This window comes from Mustela putorius, unplaced genomic scaffold (assembly GCF_011764305.1).
Source record: "Mustela putorius furo isolate JIRA1106 unplaced genomic scaffold, ASM1176430v1.1 tig00003845_pilon_pilon_pilon, whole genome shotgun sequence".
Taxonomy (NCBI): Eukaryota; Metazoa; Chordata; class Mammalia; order Carnivora; family Mustelidae; genus Mustela; species Mustela putorius.
The window spans coordinates 20290316-20310445 of NW_025421998.1; the positions used below are offsets into that span (position 1 = coordinate 20290316).

At 36.9% G+C, this 20130-nt stretch overlaps 1 protein-coding gene across 13 annotated transcripts in view; it reads left to right on the forward strand.

Annotated features, from left to right (window-relative positions):
* Positions 1-20130, forward strand: part of ORC5 (origin recognition complex subunit 5) — a 100828-nt gene that overhangs the window by 38137 nt on the left and 42561 nt on the right. For 6 of the 13 annotated variants that reach the window (XM_013060370.2, XM_004739577.3, XM_045089689.1 and 3 more), the window contains exons 9-12: positions 2699-2751; positions 4093-4205; positions 5167-5214; positions 11897-12007. In XM_013060370.2, the coding sequence (XP_012915824.1) occupies positions 2699-2751; positions 4093-4205; positions 5167-5214; positions 11897-12007 (325 nt within the window). Of the gene's footprint in view, positions 1-2698; positions 2752-4092; positions 4206-5166; positions 5215-5368; positions 5616-7660; positions 7831-9195; positions 9245-10645; positions 10731-11896; positions 12008-20130 lie in introns of those variants that run through there. The other 7 variants (XM_013060411.2, XM_013060403.2, XM_045089691.1 and 4 more) reach the window with 5 other exon arrangements.

Genomic DNA, 20130 nt, shown 5'->3' on the forward strand with positions numbered 1-20130 from the left:
GCTTCTAATTCTAGTTCTCTTGCTCTTCCACCCCTTTTGCAGTTATTTCTTCCACTGAAGTCTCGAATCCCTCAAAGTCATTCTTGAGAGTTGGAATCATCTTTTAAACTCCTGTTAGTGTTGATATTTTGACTTCTTCCCGTGAATCATGAATGTTCTTAATGGCATCTGGACTGGTGAATCCTTCCCAGAAGGTTTTCAATTGACTTTACCCAGATCCATCAGAGGAATTACCATCTCTGGCAGCTCTAGCCTTGAGAAATGTCTTTCTTCAATAATAAGACTATAAAGTTGAAGTGACTCCTTGATCAAGAGGCTGCAGAATGGATATTGTGTTAGCAGGCCTGAGAACAACATGAATCTCTTTGTCCATCTCCCTCTGAGGTCTTGGTGACCAGGTCCATTGTCAGTGAGCAGTCATGTGTTGAACCTTTAATGAGCAGTAGGTCTCAACAGTGGGCTTAAAATACTCCGTATAACATGTTGTACACATGTGCTGTCAGCAGGCTTTGTTGCTCCATTGATAGAACAGGCAAAGTAGATTTAGCATTATTCTTAAGAGCCTTGAGATTTTTGGAATGGTCAGTGAGCATTAGCTTCAACTGAAAGTCACCAGCTACATTAGCCCTTTACAAGAGAGTCAGCTCCATAGCTATGAAAGTCCCAGATGGCATCTTCTTCCAGTAGGAGGCTGTTCCACCTACACTGAAAACCTCTTGTTCAGTGCAGCCGCCTTCATTCATGATCTTAGCTAGATCTTCTGGAAGAACTTGCTGTAGCTTCTACATCAGCACCTTCTGCTTCACCTTGTACTTTTATGTTATAGAGATGGCTTCTTTCTTTAAACCTCATGAACCAACCTCTTTTTTTCTACAGCTTCCTCACCCCTCTCAGCCTTCATAGAATTGAAGAATTAGGGCCTTGCTCTGGATTAGGCTTTGGCTTAAGGGAGCGTTTTGGCTGTTTTGATCTTCTGTCCATATCACTGGCCATATCCCATATCCAACACCCCTAAAATATTCTCCAGATCAGCCACAAGGCTGTTTTGCTTTCTTACTGTTTTGTGTGTATGCTGGAGTAGCACTTTCAGTTTCCTTGAAGAACTTTTTCTTTTCTTTTGCAACTTGGCTAACTGGTGCAAGAGGCCTAGCTTTTGGTCTATCTCAGCTTTTGACGGGACTTCCTCACGAGCTTTAACCTTCTCCAGCTGGTGATTTAAAGTGAGAGACATGCAACTCTTCCTTTCACTTGAATACTCAGAGGCGGTTGTAGGGTTACTGATTGGCCCAGTTTCAATATAATTGTGTCTCAGGGAATAGGAAGGCCCAAGGAGAGGAAGAGATGGAGGAATGACCAGTCAGTGGAGCAGATAAGTTTGCTGTCCTCTGTGGGTGCAGTTCATGACCCCCAAAACAATTAGAATAGTAATATCAAAGGTCACTTGGTCACAGATCACCATAAGAAATAATAAAAATGAAAAAATTTGAAATAGTATGAGAATTACCCAGATGTGACAAAGAGACATGAAGTGAGCAGTTGCTGTGAGAAAAATGGCACCGATAGATTGTACTTGATTCAGGGTTGCCACAGACCTTCAGTTTGTTTAAAAAAAAATTTTAAAAAGTACTATCTGCAAAGCACAGTGAAGTAAGAATGAGGTATGCCTTTATTTCCATAATTTTTAGCACTGCTTGCAGTTTTGATAAAAATACATACAGTTTGATTTGGGATATTTAGTTCTGGTCTGGCATTTATTTTTAAATTGGTATTTTAAGAGCTGAGTTAAAGAGTTGGAGAGGGTTCTTACAGATCTTTGCATCTAACTGCCTTATTTTTTGGTGAGAAGGTTATTGATTTATTCAAGGTCATATAGCTAAAACGTCTCTCGGGGCAGTCTTTTTCCTTACACTATAGTGTGTTTCCTAATGAATTTTGTCATATCATGGCTTCATATTCTTAATAATATTTGAGGGTGTTTAGTAGTTTTAATTGCAGGTAAGATCAGAGAGGGGCAGTGGAAATGAAATGGCATTCTGTAAGGATTCAGGTCTTAGCTCTGGCCTCGTGTCCTTGGGCAGCTTAACCTGTGGGCCTCAATTTTCTGATGTAATGGTACTTATTTTAAGAGATTGTTATGTAGGGTCACCTGGGTGGCTCAGTTGGTTAAGCATTAGCCTTCGGCTCAGGTCATGATCCCAGGGTGCTGGGATTGAGCCCCACGTTGGGTTCCCTGCTCAGTGGGGAGCTCACCTACCTCTCCTTCCTTTGATCTTCTCCTCCCTTTGAGCTCTCTCTCTCTCAGATAGATAAAATCTTTTTTTTTTTTTTAAAGAGTGATTGTTATGGAGTTAGAAATAGTGTATAACAATTGCATTTAATATGCTAACTGGAGCATTGGGAGTTTTAACTGAAGGATAGGTGATGTTATTTATTGGTACTTTTTGATAACTTTAAAATAATGATCAGGAAAAGAGATTAAAAAATTAACATCTGGATATTGATATGTAAGTTTGTGTTGTTTTAATATTCCCTCAATGATTTCATTAAGGCACAGCATGTTCATTGCATGTCTGTGTTGTCCTATTTATAAGGAAATTATTTTCTTAAGCCAAAAATTACTTTTTCTAGGACTCTTTTAAGTACAGTGTACTGATTTCATATATTTTCAAACCATTTTTGCTCTTCTATTTTCTTTCAGTTCACAGTGGGAAAAGTTACAGAAAGATGACATAGATCCAGCACAACTTAAAGGTATCAGAGGAAGTATTGAAACAGTCACCAGAGACATTTCTTTAATTGATTACTAATAAGCAAGATACTGAAATTAATACTAAAGATAGCTTCAGTCAGTAAATGGTGTTATGGAAAAGAATTTAGAAATTGTGATGATATTTTAATTAATGATTTTCTCTTAAGTGAAACTCCCAATTTATGAGAGGAAATAATTCTCTAATACCAGTTTTCTATTTTCTAAATGTTGAATTATGTCATGTAAAAATCAAGCAGTTTAATTTCTTTAAATGCTTTTGTTCAGTTCTGGGCCACAATTTTATCTCAGTATATATGTATTTCTTGAGTTTTATGTTAATCCAGTTTGGGGGATGCATTTTTGTTGGTTATGTTTTAAAAAGCTTTGTGCTTTGTTTTATTTAAAGAAACTATTATTTTGGATTTATCCCAGTAGAACAACTTGACTTAAAAAAAAATTGAGCAAGTGTCTTAAATATTCTTACTGGAAAAAGTATATCACTGGCTAGTGGTTGGAGAAAATGGTATAAAATTAAGTGGTGGTGCAATTCTCTTTTGTCTATTTTGGTTTCTAAATGCCCTAGGGGCTGTACAAGTGATTTTCAGTTGTGTGTTCCAGTGGAAAAAAATAGATGCTAGCCTTAGAAAATCTGCAATAACTGGTCTTCACTATTCCCTAACTGTATGACCTTGAGTCTAATTCAGTGTCCTCATCTAAAATAAAAAGAATGTCTAACTTTAAGTTATGGCAAGGATTTGAAGATGCCTCAGTAATAAGGTGGCACCTAGCACATTGTCTATGCTAGATACTCAGTAAATATCAGATTCCTTGCTTTCCTGTAAAAATCGATGGTATTTGACCAGCTCCTTTATTTATCCATTCATTTAGTTATTTCCATAGGGATAAAAAAACAAAACCCAGATGTGTTTGCATCAGCAAATATTATAGCTTGGTAAGAAATATATATACAACTCACTGTTAATACAAGGTATAAAGTTACATGGGTCACAAGTGAAATTCACAAGGTAGGGATAGATTTTTTTTTATTTTGGTATGACAGGAGAGCAGCAGGAAGTTTAATGGAAAGTATGGCTTCGAAGGACAGGATGGGTAGGATTTAGACCTCAGAATAGGAGGAGCTAAGCAAAAATAATAGAGTGAGCAAGCATATGATTAATAGTAATGTTCACCACCACTGCCCATTATAATGGCGCTTTAAACTCAGGGAGTAGGTCATTTTTACCAGAGGACACCATTAAAAGATCAGTGAGAAAAGATAAGAGATAATTAAAATCTTAGTGGTAGCCTACCAAATGCCTTCATGAAAGATCTTTGTTATGTAGGTCTTTCAGCATATACTCACGTGGAGCTTCCCTATTACTCTAAGTTTATTCTAATTGCTGCATACCTCGCTTCATACAATCCAGCAAGAACTGATAAGAGGTTCTTCCTTAAGGTAATAATTGTTTCTTTTTACTTTGCTTTTGAAGATTCCAGGGATGTTTTGAAATTTCTCAACACCCGTAAGTTCTCAGGGGCAGAGATTAGAATAAGAGATTGCTAAATATATATTTAGGACTTAATCTTCAAAGACTTTAAATTAGGGTCACAACCTGAAAGTATGTTGCTTCACAGAAGAGTACAGGTATACTTTAGGTAATAGTTCTAGATTTAAAAAATATATAAATAAGGTTTTGTGTAAAGTATGAGAGATGGGAATAATTTTAAGGGTGGTAATTCCTTTATTGTTCTAAAGCTCCTTCAGTAGTGCCATACACTCCATACAGCATTATCCAGAACATTCAGAAGACTCATCTGTGTGTACATTAGTTGGAGAAATCCCATTTTGGAATTGTTTTCTTTTTGGGAAAAAAAATGCAGTTTGATTCATTATTAAATATATTTCTAATAAATTTTTATTTGATGTTTTGCCTATCTCTCCCAGTAGTCTTCATTTCATGAAGTCAAAGACCACATCTATTTTTTTCTCCACTATTAAATCCCAAATGCTTAACCAGATGTTCTTAAGTGTTTCTTAGGTGAATTGACAGCCTGCCTTAAGGATGAATAAAAACCCATTTATCTGTGAAAGTTTTGTTTTTGTAGAAACAAATATGCTGTAATAAGTTAGTAAGTTAATAAGTTAATATTAAAATAATAAGTTAATCTCTTAGGAAGTATCACTATTTTAGTTTAACACCTTTTTCTTTAAATACAAAAGTAATCTTGTATATGATTGAAATCTAAGTCAAAGCAGCCTAAAATATGTTGCTATTTTAGGTGGTAGTAAATAAAATAAGAAAGCCTAACATATGTAAATTAGTTTTATATATGCCAGGTTTTAAATTATGTTTTCTGTTTTTGTGGAGTATTACCTTTTTTTCCTCCATCCTAACAATTATTTTCCTTAATTGAAGCATCATGGGAAAATCAAGAAAACCAACTTTCTAAAGAAACATGAAAAGGTATTTACCTTCTAATTTCTCTTGGGAAAAACTCATGAATTCAGGTCACTGTGGAAAGTGGATAAATGCATGCTTTTATTAGTCATTTGGATATAAGAATTGATAAGGTACCGTTATAATGTTGTATTTTGTTACGTTGAACATGGTGATGAAGACACATTCGGGGGAGCTGGTTTTGGAGATAAAAGTGAGTTGACAAGTTCTTTCAGTGAATTCATAAATGAAAAAGATTACCCTGGAATTTTTAACTAAACACAGCTGGTTTTCCTGTTTCCTCCTTTGAAACCCTCACAAAAATGAATCTGAAGAAATAATAAAGGTGAACATATGGGGACTAAGTGGACAAGAGACCCACACAACTTCGAACTGCATTGTAGGTAGATGCACAGATGACTGAAAAGGTGAGAGGGCAGGCACCCAAGCCCCAAGCAAGCATGTTTGACCTGAGGAATGTGGAATAGCTTAGAAATCAGAGGCCCTGAGCACATTTGAAAGTGGGGTGTAGGGCCACGTTGAAACTAGCGGAAGGAGTGTGTGGACTGCTCAGATACTTGTTCTGCTCTGTATATCAAAACCACCTCTGCCTCTCTTGGGAAAAGGTGGAGAAGTTCTATCTGTAAACTTCATGCCATAGAAGCTGTGAGTCTTGTTTCTCAGTTCCATTCTTTTTTTTTTTTTTTTTAAGATTTTATTTATTTATTTGACAGAGATCAGAAGCAGGCAGAGAGGCAGGCAGAGAGAGAGGAGGAAGCAGGCTCCCTGCTGAGCAGAGAGCCCGATGTGGGGCTTGATCTCAGGACCCTGGGACCATGACCTGAGCCGAAGGCAGAGGCTTTAACCCACTGAGCCACCCAGGTGCCCCCTCAGTTCCATTCTTAAAAGCAGCTTTTCTCAGTATGCCTTTCTAAAATGGTAGTGTTTTCTCATGACTTTGAAGACCTTTTTTTTGCTGTCTCTGGCTTTATTGTTGCCACTAAAAAATTTGCTGTTAGTCTGTTATTCCTTTGTTGATACCTGTGTTTTTTTCTACAAGTTGTTACAAGTTCTTGTTTTTCTCTTAAAAGTTCTCCTCTTGTTTTCCTTTAGTGTTTTTACTGTTTCACTGTGGTGGATCTGGGATTGAATTTTCTAATTGGGGTTCATTTTGTTTCCTGAATTTGAATAACGATGCCTTTATTCAGTTCTGATGAATTAACTTTTCAAATATTAGCTTCTCCCTCATTCTCTCTAACAATGTCTTCCTGAGATGCTGATTAGATATAAGTCAGATCTTCCCACTCTGTCCTCATCTCTTAAGTCTTTTTCATTCTTTATTACCTTTGGGCTCTGTATGCTGAATTCTGGGTGATCTCTTCACTTCTATGTTCTGACTTTCTCTCCAGCTTTGTTTCTTTTGTTTAAATCACCTTTATAATTCCAGTAATGTCATTTGTAATTTTTAGATGTTTCATCTGATCACTTTTATATTTTTCCTAGTCCCATTTTTCTTTAACATAGAAATATTTTATATTCTGATATTAGAAGTCCTTGTCAATCTACGAAATCTCCATTTTCTGTTTTTACTCACTCATGTATGTAATGCCTTGCTCCTGAACATTTTATTACTTTTAATTGTTGACTGAACTTCATCTTGGAATTTTTGAGGCCTGAAGTGTGTTCCTTTAGAATAGTTTTATGTTTACTTATGTGCAGGCTCTTAAGAATGCCAGTAACTGTGATCATTTGAAATTCAGATCTTAGCCTTGGGGGTTTTCAGATCACAGAGGTACTGTGAATTCTGCCCCCATATCAACATTAAGCCATAGTTTCTAGTTGAAATTCTCAGGGAAGACTTTTGTCCTCCCTTCACACAGCGTTAGAGTTTGGCAGGGAAATTTTCTTACCAGATCCATTTGCTTGGAATGGGAAATTTTTTCTGGTATTGCCTCTTCATTGAGACATCTCTGATTAGGCTTTCCACCATAGGCAGATAGTTGATTTTGTACCTTTTTTCTTATGTGTGTAGTTGGTTTGGGTAATAAAGGATTGTTAGGAGGGAGTGCTTACAGCTGGGGTGGTCAGGAAAGGATCTGTGGTAGGCTTGCATGTGAATGGCACTCAAAAATCGTAGGGACTGGGGCACCTGGTGGCTCAGTTGGTTAAGCATCTGTCTTTGGTTCAGGTCATGATCTCAGGGTCCTAGAATCAAGCCCGTGTTGGGCTCCCTGGGGAGTCTGCTTCTCCCTCTCTCTCTCTTCCCCCCTACTTTTGTTCTCGCTTGCTCTCTCTGTTCTCTCTCTCAAATAAATAAATCTAAAAAGAAATAATAATAATAATTAAAGAATGGTGGGAACTGATGGGGTCCGTGATCAAAGGAGCAAGACTGATACAGAGTGAAGGTCAAGCAAAGCTTTATTTCGCACCAGCATCAAGAATCAAACTGACCTTTTGGGGCCGTCTCTTACAGAGAGAGTGACCACCCTCAGCTTCACAGACTGGCTTTTATAGATCAAAGGCCATGTGGTTGAGCCTGGCCAATGAGATCATCTCCACCTGGCCTGACCCATCCTTGTATTTGGGCTCCGTTATTAGGGACTGGTCGACCATATTTTACTGGTTTCCCGGACTTGCTTCTAAGTAAGTTCTTCCAGGGATGGAGGGGGCGGGGCAGGGCCAGTTTAAATTTTACTGCACAAACAACAAAATGGCTGTTCAACCGAGATGAAGTCACTCTGGCTTAAGTAGGCCCTTACAGGAACTGGATGTGCAAAGATGGGAGAGGGAGTATTCCACTTGAGGTAATAATTAGGGCCAAGAGCAGAGGTGAGAAAGTGTAGGGCATATAAAAGAAATAGCAAAATGTAATTGGCTGAAGTGTGAAGTGAGTTTCAGAGAAAAGTCATGTGAGGCTAGATTATAGAAGAATTTTGTTACTCACCAGTTCCTGAAGGGAAGGAAGCCCATCTGATCACATCTGTGTCTCAGCACTTGGTGGTATTTGCGGGTGTTTACAAGTGAATAGGTAAGAATAAAGAAAATTGAAGAATTGAAGGCGAAGAATTTTAGGTCTGTTCTTTAGACAGAGAAAACCATTTAAGGATTTTGAGGGGGAGGGGAGATACATGAGGGCTTTATGAGGGTCACTGAGGACTGTGACATCCTGGCAATTGAGACCACCCCTATGGAACGAGTGGAGTTGCACTTGTTTGTCCTTCCCTGAGAAGGGCAGTCTTGACAGAGGGAACCATATGAGCAAAGACCTCATGCTAGAGAATGTCTAGTTGTAAAGGAAGTGTAGTTCTTCTGATGAGATTCTTACTGATTTGACCTTCATAGTAAGTAGCCTCTTTTGTCTTTGGTTCATGTCCTTTTAAAAATCTGATCTTAACTGAAAGCTCCCTGTGTATACCTACTAGTTTATATTTTTGTTCCCTCTCTTCCTTGAAATCTTGATTGAATGTTTATCTTATGCCAGGCACTCTGCCGGATGCTATAGATAGCGCGGAGAACAGAATAGCCCTTGTCTCTTCCTTCATGACAATACACATTAAAAAGCAGACCGTATGAATAATTATTATAACAGTTGTTTTGAAAATACTGTATATCTTCGATTGTGTAATTCCTTTTCTCTATCCTTAGCTGACACTGATTTTTTCAAGATATTACTTTTTAATTCAACTAATGCCTGTGTGTGAAACCAGATTATTTGCCCATCAGTTTATGTAGAAAAGCAAGTTTTCCCCCTCTCCTTGCCCATAGTCTCATTCCCCTCTTCTCTGAGTTGTTTCTAGTTTAAGTTTTTTCTAGTATAAATATTCATAACTCTTAAGTTTCTCTCTCTGTTTTTCTTGGTGTAACTTGACACCAAATTTGATGCCATTTCACTCCTCAAAAATTTGATTTGATTTCCTTTTTTTGATCTATTTTTACAGGCCTTCATTCTCTTAATGAGCTCTATAATGAATTTAGTAGGCATTTCTCAGACTTTGCCTTCCCTTCTAGGAGGGAAGCCAGTTTGCGTGTGTAGCACAAAACCAGTTCACTGAGGAAGGTAAATATCATATGCCTCACGTGCCACTAGGACACTTTAATTTTAAATTGGATGTGTGTTTTCTAACCAGAAAATGTAAAAAGTGAAAATCTTTCCATTCCAAGCAAATGGATTTGGTAAGGAAATTTCCCTGCCAGGCTCTGACTCTGTGTGAAACGAGGACAAAAGTCTTCCCTGAGAATTTCAACTAGAAACTAGGTTTTAACAGTGATGTGGGGACAGAATTCACAGTACTTCTATGGTAGAGGGAGAGGGAGACAGACAGTCTCAAGCAGGCTCTGTGCTGAGCATGGAGCCCAACATGGGACTGGATCTCATGACTCTGAGATCGTGACCTGAGCTGAAACCAAGAGTCCGATGCTCAACCAAACTGTGCCATGCAGGCGCCTGGATGTTAACCACAGTTCTTAAACTCATTCAACAGACAAATGATTAGTAACAAATGATTAGTATCTAGAATTATTTTTTAAGAGTTATATAAACCCTTAAGAAAAAGGCAAAAATCCAATCGATAAGTGGGTAAATGATATAAAAAGGATGGCTGATCATGGCGAGTATACCTGAAACTGACAATCAAGTTAATTGCTCTGTAGGTGTTTTATTGTGATTGATTTTTTGGGTAACATCTGCCTTTTTCAGTTGCCTAACAGACCTGACATGATTATCAGCTTCATTCACCAATGAGAGAAATTAATCTCTATTTTTATTTATTTAATTTTTTTTTTTTTAAAAAGAAATGAAACTTAGAACAACAGCCATTATTTCATCTTCTTGGATTGGCAAAACTAAAAAAAAAAAAACCCTGATGATTTTATTGGTAATAATGTAGAAGAAGAAGAGCCTGTATATTCTGTTTGTTGGCCATAATAAAGTTAATATGGGAGTGTACTTTGTATTGGTCACGATAGGCTGAGCTGTGCTGTAGCAAAAACCACAAACCCTCAGTGGATTAACAACAAAGATTTATATGTTGTTCATGACACAATGGCGTATGGGCTGGGTGGCCCTCTTTTGTAGTGATGCCAAGTTAAAACATGGTGATTTCTACAGTGGCTACCAAAGGGTAAGAAGATTAAAGGATTAAAAGAAGATTAAAGGTCTGAGAGGCCAGGCTTGGAAATAGGTGATATCACATTCACCCCCAGTCATGTAACGGGAAGGAGATACTGAGAAATAAGTTTTCTCTGTGCCCCAGATGGAACTGTTGATGATCACACAGCATTGTCTCTGCCCTCTGCTTTCTGCTTTAGTTTCTCAGTCCCACTTAGAGAAACTCACACATGTGCACAAGGGGAAATGTGGTCCATCACAGGATGGTCCATCACAGGATTACTTGTGATGAATTACAGTGATGAATTTTTAGATGTAGACAGTGATTTGTCTTAAAATGGAATTCTGTAGGGTTGCTTCAGAACAGAACTCAGAAGTGCATGTATCAATATGGATAAACCTCAAAAACATATTGAAGGAAAAAAAGCAACTAGTGGTATGTCCAAAATAATATCATTTATATGAGGTTAGATCTTGCAGATAGTGCTGTATTTGTTTATGAATGCATCTGTAGTAGCTGTATAAAAATTGTCATGAAAGTGGCAAGAACACCAAATTCTGGATAGTGGTTCCTTTTAGGGAGAAAGTGGGATATAAGAGGAGTGTAAAGGACCTTTGGTTTATCTGTAATGTGATCCAATGTTTTTTCTTTGCACATATCCCATATTGTTAGCGGTTGATAAAATTGGGTCCTGGGTGCATTATTATTTATTATATCAGCCCCTGTACTTTTCTAAATGATTGAAGTATTTAATGAGAAAGGATAAAAAGTTTAAGACCTGGAGAATGATTTCTAAACTATTTTTTAGATATAAATAGCTGAGGTAAACACACACTTCATTTTGTAATTCTGTGTAGGTATTTTTCTTTACAGTCATTCTTTGAAGAAATAGTTTTTCTCATGCATGTAAATGCAGATTTCCATTTATTTACCATTGTGCTAATATAGAGTACTTATATTCTAACAGTGCTACTAAAACTGTCTTGGAGTGGACCTTGAGCACTTCAGTTTTCTGATGACAAGACATTGTACCGTATGGCTTTGTACACAAATATGCACATTTTATAATCTTTCAGTTTTTAAATTTTACATTATTACAGGGTGACAGCTTATTCACAAGTTATCAAATCTTTTATTGGTTTTCCAAGCTAGTATTTACTATAGCTGATCTTTTTAGAACTATTAATATTGAACAAATGTATTTTCCTGGTGATGGCACAAAAAGGAGTGAATAGTGAAAAGTAAGGATTAAGTTCTAGTCAAGGAATTAGGACCCACACCTGGTTTTGGTTATGGACTATTTTGACAGATGACCTAGCTTAACTCACTTACCATCTGGTTATAACAACAGAATATGTATGATGTTCAGGACTAGGGATGGACAACTTGTGAGTTGTTTATTTAATACCTGTTTATACTAAGAAAATCTTGAAGAAAATGTTGACTGATAAGCCATTATATCAGCTAAGGTTTTAGCATTGAGACTCAAAGTTAGAATTGTTAGGCTCTTTGGGGTATATTGTATGTATATTGTTACTGGGAATTTGTGGTACAGAAAGTGAGTTTGCTATAAGAAGAAAATCCATGTTCTTTTGTTACAGACAAGCAATCATCTTCTCGGACCAAAACCATTTCCACTAGACAGATTATTAGCAATATTATATAGTATCGTGGACAGTAGAGTTGCTCCAACAGCAAACATCTTTTCCCAGGTAAGCTTAATAATAGTTATTATCTGTCCTCTATGTCTTTATGGAATTCTTCAGGTAATATAGTTGGTATAGTTCCAGGCATTTAGATTTTTAGGTAGCATATGTTACTCTTTTAACTAAGTCATGAACAGTATGTTCTTGGTAAGTACTTGAAAATTCCAAATACAGAATCTTTGAGGGTATCCCTGAATTTGCTTCTATTTACAGGTATAACTTGATGACAAAACCAACTTGATGTTTCCGTATGTTTTCTTTTATCAGTAAAAGAATTTTTAAATTAAATGATTATAATTATCTTGCTGACTTAAATAAGTGGCTTCATGATGAAATTGATGAATTATTATGTAGAATTATAATCTAATGAACACAAAATTTAAAAAAAGTATTTGTAAGAAAGTAATCTATAATATCTTTATTCCTCATATATCTGTCAACAGTATGATTTTTAAAAAAAATTTTTCCAGAATGATTAAGTTCTCAAAATTTTCACTAGATGGCAGCAGTAGCATAAAAATACGAAATATAATCGCTTCTCAGCCTTTTGACTAAGATCAAGTGAAAAACATGAAAAAAAGTATTTTTACAATAAAGTCATTAAGCTTTTTTTTTAGTTGACTTTCTAAGAAAAATCTGTTTATTAAAAATATAGTCACAATAGATTTCTTTTTTTTTTTTAAGATTTTATTTATTTATTTGACAGAGATCACAAGTAGGCAGAGAGGCATTCAGAGAGAGGAGGAAGCAGGCTCCCTGCTGAGCAGAGAGCTCGATGTGGGGCTCGATCCCAGGACCCTGGGATCATGACCTGAGCCGAAAGCATAGGCTTTAACCCACTGAGCCACCCAGGCGCCCCTCACAATAGATTTCTTTTTTTTTTTTTTTAAGATTTTATTATTTATTTATTTATTTGACAGAGAAATCACAAGTAGACGGAGAGGCAGGCAGAGAGAGAGAGAGGGAAGCAAGCTCCCTGCTGAGCAGAGAGCCCGATGTGGGGCTCGATCCCAGGACCCCGAGATCATGACCTGAGCCGAAGGCAGCGGCTTAACCCACTGAGCCACCCAGGCGCCCCTCACAATAGATTTCTTAAATGGTCCAGAAAAACAGTTCCTAGCATATGGTATGAATGTCTAGAAGATAAAACAATTGATGTGACTAGTATTACTAAAAAGCACTTCGGACTTTGCAATGAGCATTTTGTTCTCTGTATATGTTTTTAGGTTGAGAAATACATAAATAATAACATTTATGTTTAAATTCCCTGCAAATAAATTTAGACACTGAATGAATGTTTGACTTGTAATCTAATGTATGCTGGTAACTTTTTTTTTTCTGAGATTTTATATTTGAGAGAGATAGAGAACATGAGTAAGGGAGCAGGGTGGGCAGAGAGAGGGTGCTTAGCAGGAGGCCCTACCTAGGCTCTATCCAGGACCCTGGGATCATGACCTGAGCTGAAGGCAGATGCTTAAGCCACCCAGGCATCCCCTGAAATTAATTTTTAATCAGACTTTACATTTGTTAATAGCTTTCTACATATAGTAGGTGACTTTTTGTTTTGTTTTTGCTGTTGCAATAACTATGAAACAGCAGGTATTATTATCTTTATTAAAAGGTATTGAGCTTTAGGGAGGTTAAATGGTATTCCCAGAATGACACAATGAGTAAATCGCTGACAACCAAAGCCTAGAGAGGTGAGGTACATGGTTAAGGAAGGCCTTTACATCACATGTGATTATACTTCTCAAGTGCCCCCAAATTACCTTTGTGTAAAGGAGAGAGAGGGAATGATAATAAATGTTTTCTTTTTTCCTTTTGGAAAGCTTGTAATTTGTCCTGGGGGAATAAAACATGTACATAAGAATAATGATATAAGGGTGTATGGATGCTGGATAGTGTGGGTGAGAATTTTAGAGCAGAGAGAGCACTTCTGGATTGGGCAGGGTGAGGGAAAGCTTCACAGAAAAGGTGAAATATGGAGCTGGTCTGTGGAGAATGAGTAGGAGTCATTTCTTTAAGTATTTCTGGTTTATGTAAGTGATAGGTGTTTGTTGTACAAAAAAATGAGAAATTGGATAAATAAAAAGGAAAAGAAATAGATAAAGCTGACATCTTACTTCCAGTGGGTAGTTTTAGAAATTTAAGAAGGGGAAATGATAAGAGTAAAGGGATGGGAGTGGGGAAAAAACAAGACACATCTGTGAACTGTCGCCCCGATTTTGTTGAAGAGTGGATGGGGTTGTATCGTTGTGATGACGGCCGTCACTGTCGCTGTGGTCCAGGACGGGTAGTACTGCCATCGCCACACATAACGCCTTGCTCTCGATGCCTTCCATGTCGGACCTTATGTTGCGAGAGTATTTTGCATGTTAGGAAGTTTGCCATGTACTTGGTTAGTCTTGGAGAGGGAACTGAAGCTCAGTGTCTCAAAGATCTGCCCGAGGCCACACTGCAAATCACTGGCAGCATCCAGACTTGGATGCAGATGTTCCCAGCAGCAGGTCTAGTTTATAGGGATAGACAGTCAAAACCAGCAAGAGGTTGCTGATTTGGGAATTTACTAGCTACTCTGAGGCTTTGATTAGAGAAGAACAGTATCACTAGTCTTTATACTTTCAACAGTGTCCGTAATATAATTAAGATACAGCTTGGCCTAAATGTATCTTTATTTTTATTTTTATTTTTTTTAAAGATTTTATTTATTTATTTGACAGAGAGAAATCACAAGTAGATGGAGAGGCAGGCAGAGAGAGAGGGAAGCAAGCTCTCTGCTGAGCAGAGAGCCCAATGCGGGACTCGATCCCAGGACTCTGAGATCATGACCTGAGCTGAAGGCAGAGGCTTAACCCACTGAGCCATCCAGGTGCCCCAATGTATCTTTATTTTTAAAATGAAGTTAAACTCTCTTCAACCTTAACAACCTAAATGAAGTTTTTGTTCTTTATTTCTTCTCAGTAGCTGTAATCAAAATGATAATTTTATATATTTAAGATACAGCTTTAAATGAATTTGTGTTCCTTTGATGACAAATCATTTAGGACTTGATCTCAGTGATTCCCATTTCGGATACAGAGGGATAGATGCAACTAACCCTATGAAGTTGACCTCCACTTTTGCTTGGTCAATAAAGTATCCAAGAAAATTAAGCAGCATGTATACTGTGTTTAAGAACAAAATGTGGCAGAAACCACATTCAGAAAAAGGGTTATTTCTTCCACAGGTTTACTTTTGTCCATTCCCATTGATTCCCAGTGACCTTTTCTATTTTTTTTTTAAAGATTTTATTTATTTAACTGACAGAAAGATCACAAGTAGGCAGAGAGGCAGGTAGAGAGAGGGAGGCTCCCTGCTGAGCAGAGAGCCCAATGTGAAGCTCAATCCCAGGACCCTGAGATCGTGACCTGAGCTGAAGGCAGAGGCTTAACCCACTGAGCCACCCAGGATCCCTGACTTTTTCTATTTTTATTGTTTCATTCAGCCATCAGACTTTACTCTTGCCCATAGGAATGATAATTTCCTTGAGTTCACTTAATTTTTTAAGTGAGAGGAGGATGCCCACATTTGTGTTGGCCTTGCTTTTTTGATATGAACACTAGATGGCGATATTGATGCATTCTAGCTTTAAGATGAACTAAGGAAACCAACCACTTTACATCTTCAATAGTGTTTCCTGTTTAGAGAAAGCTGTTTGTTAAATGAACACATTGGTCTATTTGGACAAAAATACAATTGCCTGAAGATGTTTAATGATATATACATGTATGTATGCATACATGTGTACATGTTCATGAAAAGGTAAATAAGATTGGAAAATAATTGTATTGCATGAGTATTTTCTACCTGGAAGTAAAATGTTTTCTGTTGCCTGTTGTGTGTCTTTAATGAGAAGATAATGTGTTATTTTTCTAATCATTTATTCCATATGCAACTGTTTTAAGGGTTTGTTTCATAATAATATGCTGTTCTTTTAGTTTGACTTACCAGTTACATAATTAATTATTTTTTAAGGTTTTTTTTTTTAAATTTATTTATTTGACAGACAGAAATCACAAGTAGGCAGAGAGGCAGGCAGAGAGAGAGGGGGAGGCAGGCTCCCCGCTGAGCAGAGAGCCCGATGCGGGGCTCGATCCCAGGACCCTGAGATCATGACCTGAGCCGAAGGCAGAGAGGCCTTATCCCACTGAGCCACCCAGGCACCCCAATTATTTTTTATATATAACAAATTGATCAGATGTGGTAGATATGTTCACAGTTTACTTGAAGTGGAATTTTATTTCCACTGCATTTTATTCAAATCCATTTAAATCTATTCTGTAAAAAAATTATAAAAATAGTAGCTTAAGGAATCTTTGAAGTTAAAATTCCAAGTGAGAATAATAATCAAATTCATAATAGTATTAGTAACAGTATTGTATTATAGTTGGTATTCTTGTGAATTTATTCTTTATTAAATTTTAGATATGGGGCACCTGGGTGGCTCAGTGGGTTAAAGCCTCTGCCTTCGGCTCAGGTCATGATCCCAGGGTCTTGGGATTGAGCCCCGCATTGGGCTCTCTGGTCAGTGAGGAGCCTGCTTCCTCCTCTCTCTCTCTCTCTGTCTGCCTCTCTACCTACTTGTCATCTCTTTCTGTCAAATAAATAAATAAAACCTTGAAAAAAAATTTTAGATACAATTCTATTCATTAATTTTTTTAGTCTCTTAAATAGGTAAAAGAATGTTAGCACATTTAACTTTTTATTAGATTAATGCTCAGATTGAAATATGGTTTTTAAATTTTTCTGAGACTTTTAAGATAAGTCTAGCCTTATCCAGTTTAATGTCATCATGTTGTCAAGATCATGGATTATTTTAACAATTATCACTCAAATAAAACAAATGTAGCTCTTATATATGTGTATGAACTTTGTGAATGGCAAAGCATTAATTCTGGTGTTTTCATTCTTTTTTTCCTGTCAGCATGGCTAGAATGGGTAAACTCTACCATTTACATGCAGGAAGTAATAAAGTTTAGAGGTATTACTTTCAAATTTTAATTTGATCAGATATGTTATTGAAGACCATTTATCATCTTTAAAAGAAATACTGCTGAGGGGCACCTGGGTGGCTCATTGGGTTAAAGCCTCTGCATTCGGTTCGGGTCGTGAGCCTGTGGGTCCTGGGGTTGAGCCCCGCATCCGGCTCTCTGCTTGGCGGGGAGCCTGCTTCCTCTCACCCCCATCTCTCTGCTTGCTTCTCTACCTACTTGTGGTCTCTGTCTGTCAAATAAATAAATAAGATCTTAAAAAAAAAAAAAGAAATACTGCTGAATTGTCCTTTTTTTTTTTCCCCAGAAGTATATTAAAACCAGGTTATGCTTTTTTATTTTCTTTTTTTTCCTTGAAGAAAAATGATAATTTGTTTGGAAATTTTTGCATGATCTATTTCATCCTTTTGATATTTCAGTATCTTCTCTTACTCATCCTTGTTGACTTCCTCCATAGTCTTCTATTTAGGTGAACATAGTAGGAACAGTTCTTTAATATTGTAATCATGTATATTACTTATTTTAAAATATTAGGCCATACTGTCTTCTCTTTTCATAGAGAATAAACTTGCTGAAGAATTTATTTCTAAAATTACTGATAGAGGTTTCTTTTTTTTTTTAATATTTGATGTATTTATTTGAGAGAGAGACAGCGAGAGAGGGAACACAAGCAGGGGGAGTGGGAGAGGGAGAAGCAGGGTTTCCGTTGAGCAGGGAACCCTACGTGGGGCTCGATTACCTGAGCTGAGGGCAGCCGCTGAACACCTGAGCCACCCAGATGTCGGGATAGTGGTTTCTAAAGTGACTTTTAAAGGGAAAATTACTTTAAAAATTTAAGGAGATTTAAGTACACATATATTACATATTAACATTGATCCTATTTGATCACTTAGCATTTTGAAGATTTATTTTTGAAGTTCACTGTAATTGTACACTTCAGAAGTTTGAAAATAGTGTATTGTATCTGGTATTATAAGAATGCACTTTAAGAAGTAGCTGAAAATGCATTAAATGTGTAGATTGCTTTAGGTAGCATAGACATTTTCACAATATTTATTCTTCCAATCCAGGAGCATGGAACATTTTTCCATTTCTTTGTGTCTTCCTCAATTTCTTTCATGAGTACTTTATAGTTTTCTGAGTATAGATTCTGTGCCTCTTTGGTTAGGTTTATTCCTAGGTATCTTATGGTTTTGGGTGCAATTGTAAATCGGATTGACTCCTTAATTTCTCTTTCTTCTGTCTTGCTGTTGGTGTAGAGAAATGCAACTGATTTCTGTGCATTGATTTTATATCCTGACACTTTACTGAATTCCTGTATAAGTTCTAGCAATTTTGGAGTGGAGTCTTTTGGGTTTTCCACATATAGTATCATATCATCTGCGAAGAGTGATAATTTGACTTCTTCTTTGCCGATTTGGATGCCTTTAATTTCCTTTTGTTGTCTGATTGCTGAGGCTAGGACCTCTAGTACTATGTTGAATAACAGTGGTGATAATGGACATCCCTGCCGTGTTCCTGACCTTAGCGGAAAAGCTTTCAGTTTTTCTCCATTGAGAATGATATTTGCGGTGGGTTTTTCATAGATGGCTTTGATGATATTGAGGTATGTGCCCTCTATCCCTACACTTTGAAGAGTTTTGATCAGGAAGGGATGCTGTACTTTGTCAAATGCTTTTTCAGCATTTGAGAGCATTCATCTATTGAGAGTATCATATGGTTCTTGTTCTTTCTTTTATTGATGTGTTGTATCACATTGACTGATTTGCGGATGTTGAACCAACCTTGCAGCCCTGGAATAAATCCCACTTGGTCGTGGTGAATAATCCTTTTAATGTACTGTTGAATCCTATTGGCTAGTATTTTGTTGAGTATTTTCGCATCTGTGTTCATCAAGGATATTGGTCTATAGCTCTCTTCATGGATGGAACTAGAGCGTATCATGCTTAGTGAAATAAGTCAAGCAGAGAAAGACAACCATCATATGATCTCCCTGATATGAGGAAGTGGTTATGCAACATGGGGGCTTAAGTGGGTAGGAGAAGAATCAATGAAACAAGATGGGATTGGGAGGGAGACAAACCATAAGTGACTCTTAATCTCACAAAACAAACTGAGAGTTGCTGGGGGGAGGGGGTTTGGGAGAAGGGGATGGGATTATGGACATTGGGGAGGGTATGTGCTTTGGTGAGTGCTGTGAAGTGTGTAAACCTGGTGATTCACAGACCTGTACCCCTGGGGATAAAAATATATGTTTATAAAAAATTAAAAATTAAAAAAAAAAGAAGTAGCTGAAAAATAAGAAAAGGAGCATACATTGTTCCTTTAAAAAATAGTTCTATGTACCATATAGACAAGTTGAATTTTTTCAGTAATATCTCATTTCTGAATGGCTTTTTATTTAGGTGTGTATAATTTAATAAAATTAAATTTTATTAAAATTAAAGTGTTTTTGTAAATTTTCATTTTTAAGAGTAAAATTTTTTTGAGCAAAGTATAATGTACAGATTACAGTAAAGTATTATCTGTACATTATCCATATCCATTTCTACTTTCTCTGCTTTGAACTCACATCATGATACATATACATAATGGAATATATTTAAACTATATTTGTTACATCAGTTTAATTTTTGGTCATGAATCAACTTGATCTTTCCCCATAAAAGTTACATTAATTGTAGTAGCATTTAGATAACCTTAAGCTTTCTGCTCATTTAGTTGTTGGTTTTATAATCTGTATAGGATATACTTAAACTGATAATTGTGATATATTCCAAATCATCATCAGTTAGAATGCAGAATTATAATTTAGTTATTTCGTCTGTGAGAGGCTTTTTTTTTTTTTTAAGATTTTATTTATTTATTTGACAGACAGAGATCACAAGTAGGCAGAGAGGCAGGCAGAGAGAGAGGAAGGGAAGCAGGCTCCCTGCCCAGCAGTGAGCCAGATGCGGGGCTCGATCCCAGGACCCTGGGATCATGACCTGAGCCAAAGGCAGAGGCTTTAACCCACTAAGCCACCCAGGCGCCCCCGTTTGTGAGAGCTTTTTTTTTTTTTTAATTGAATTTATTTATTTTCAGAAAAACAATATTCAT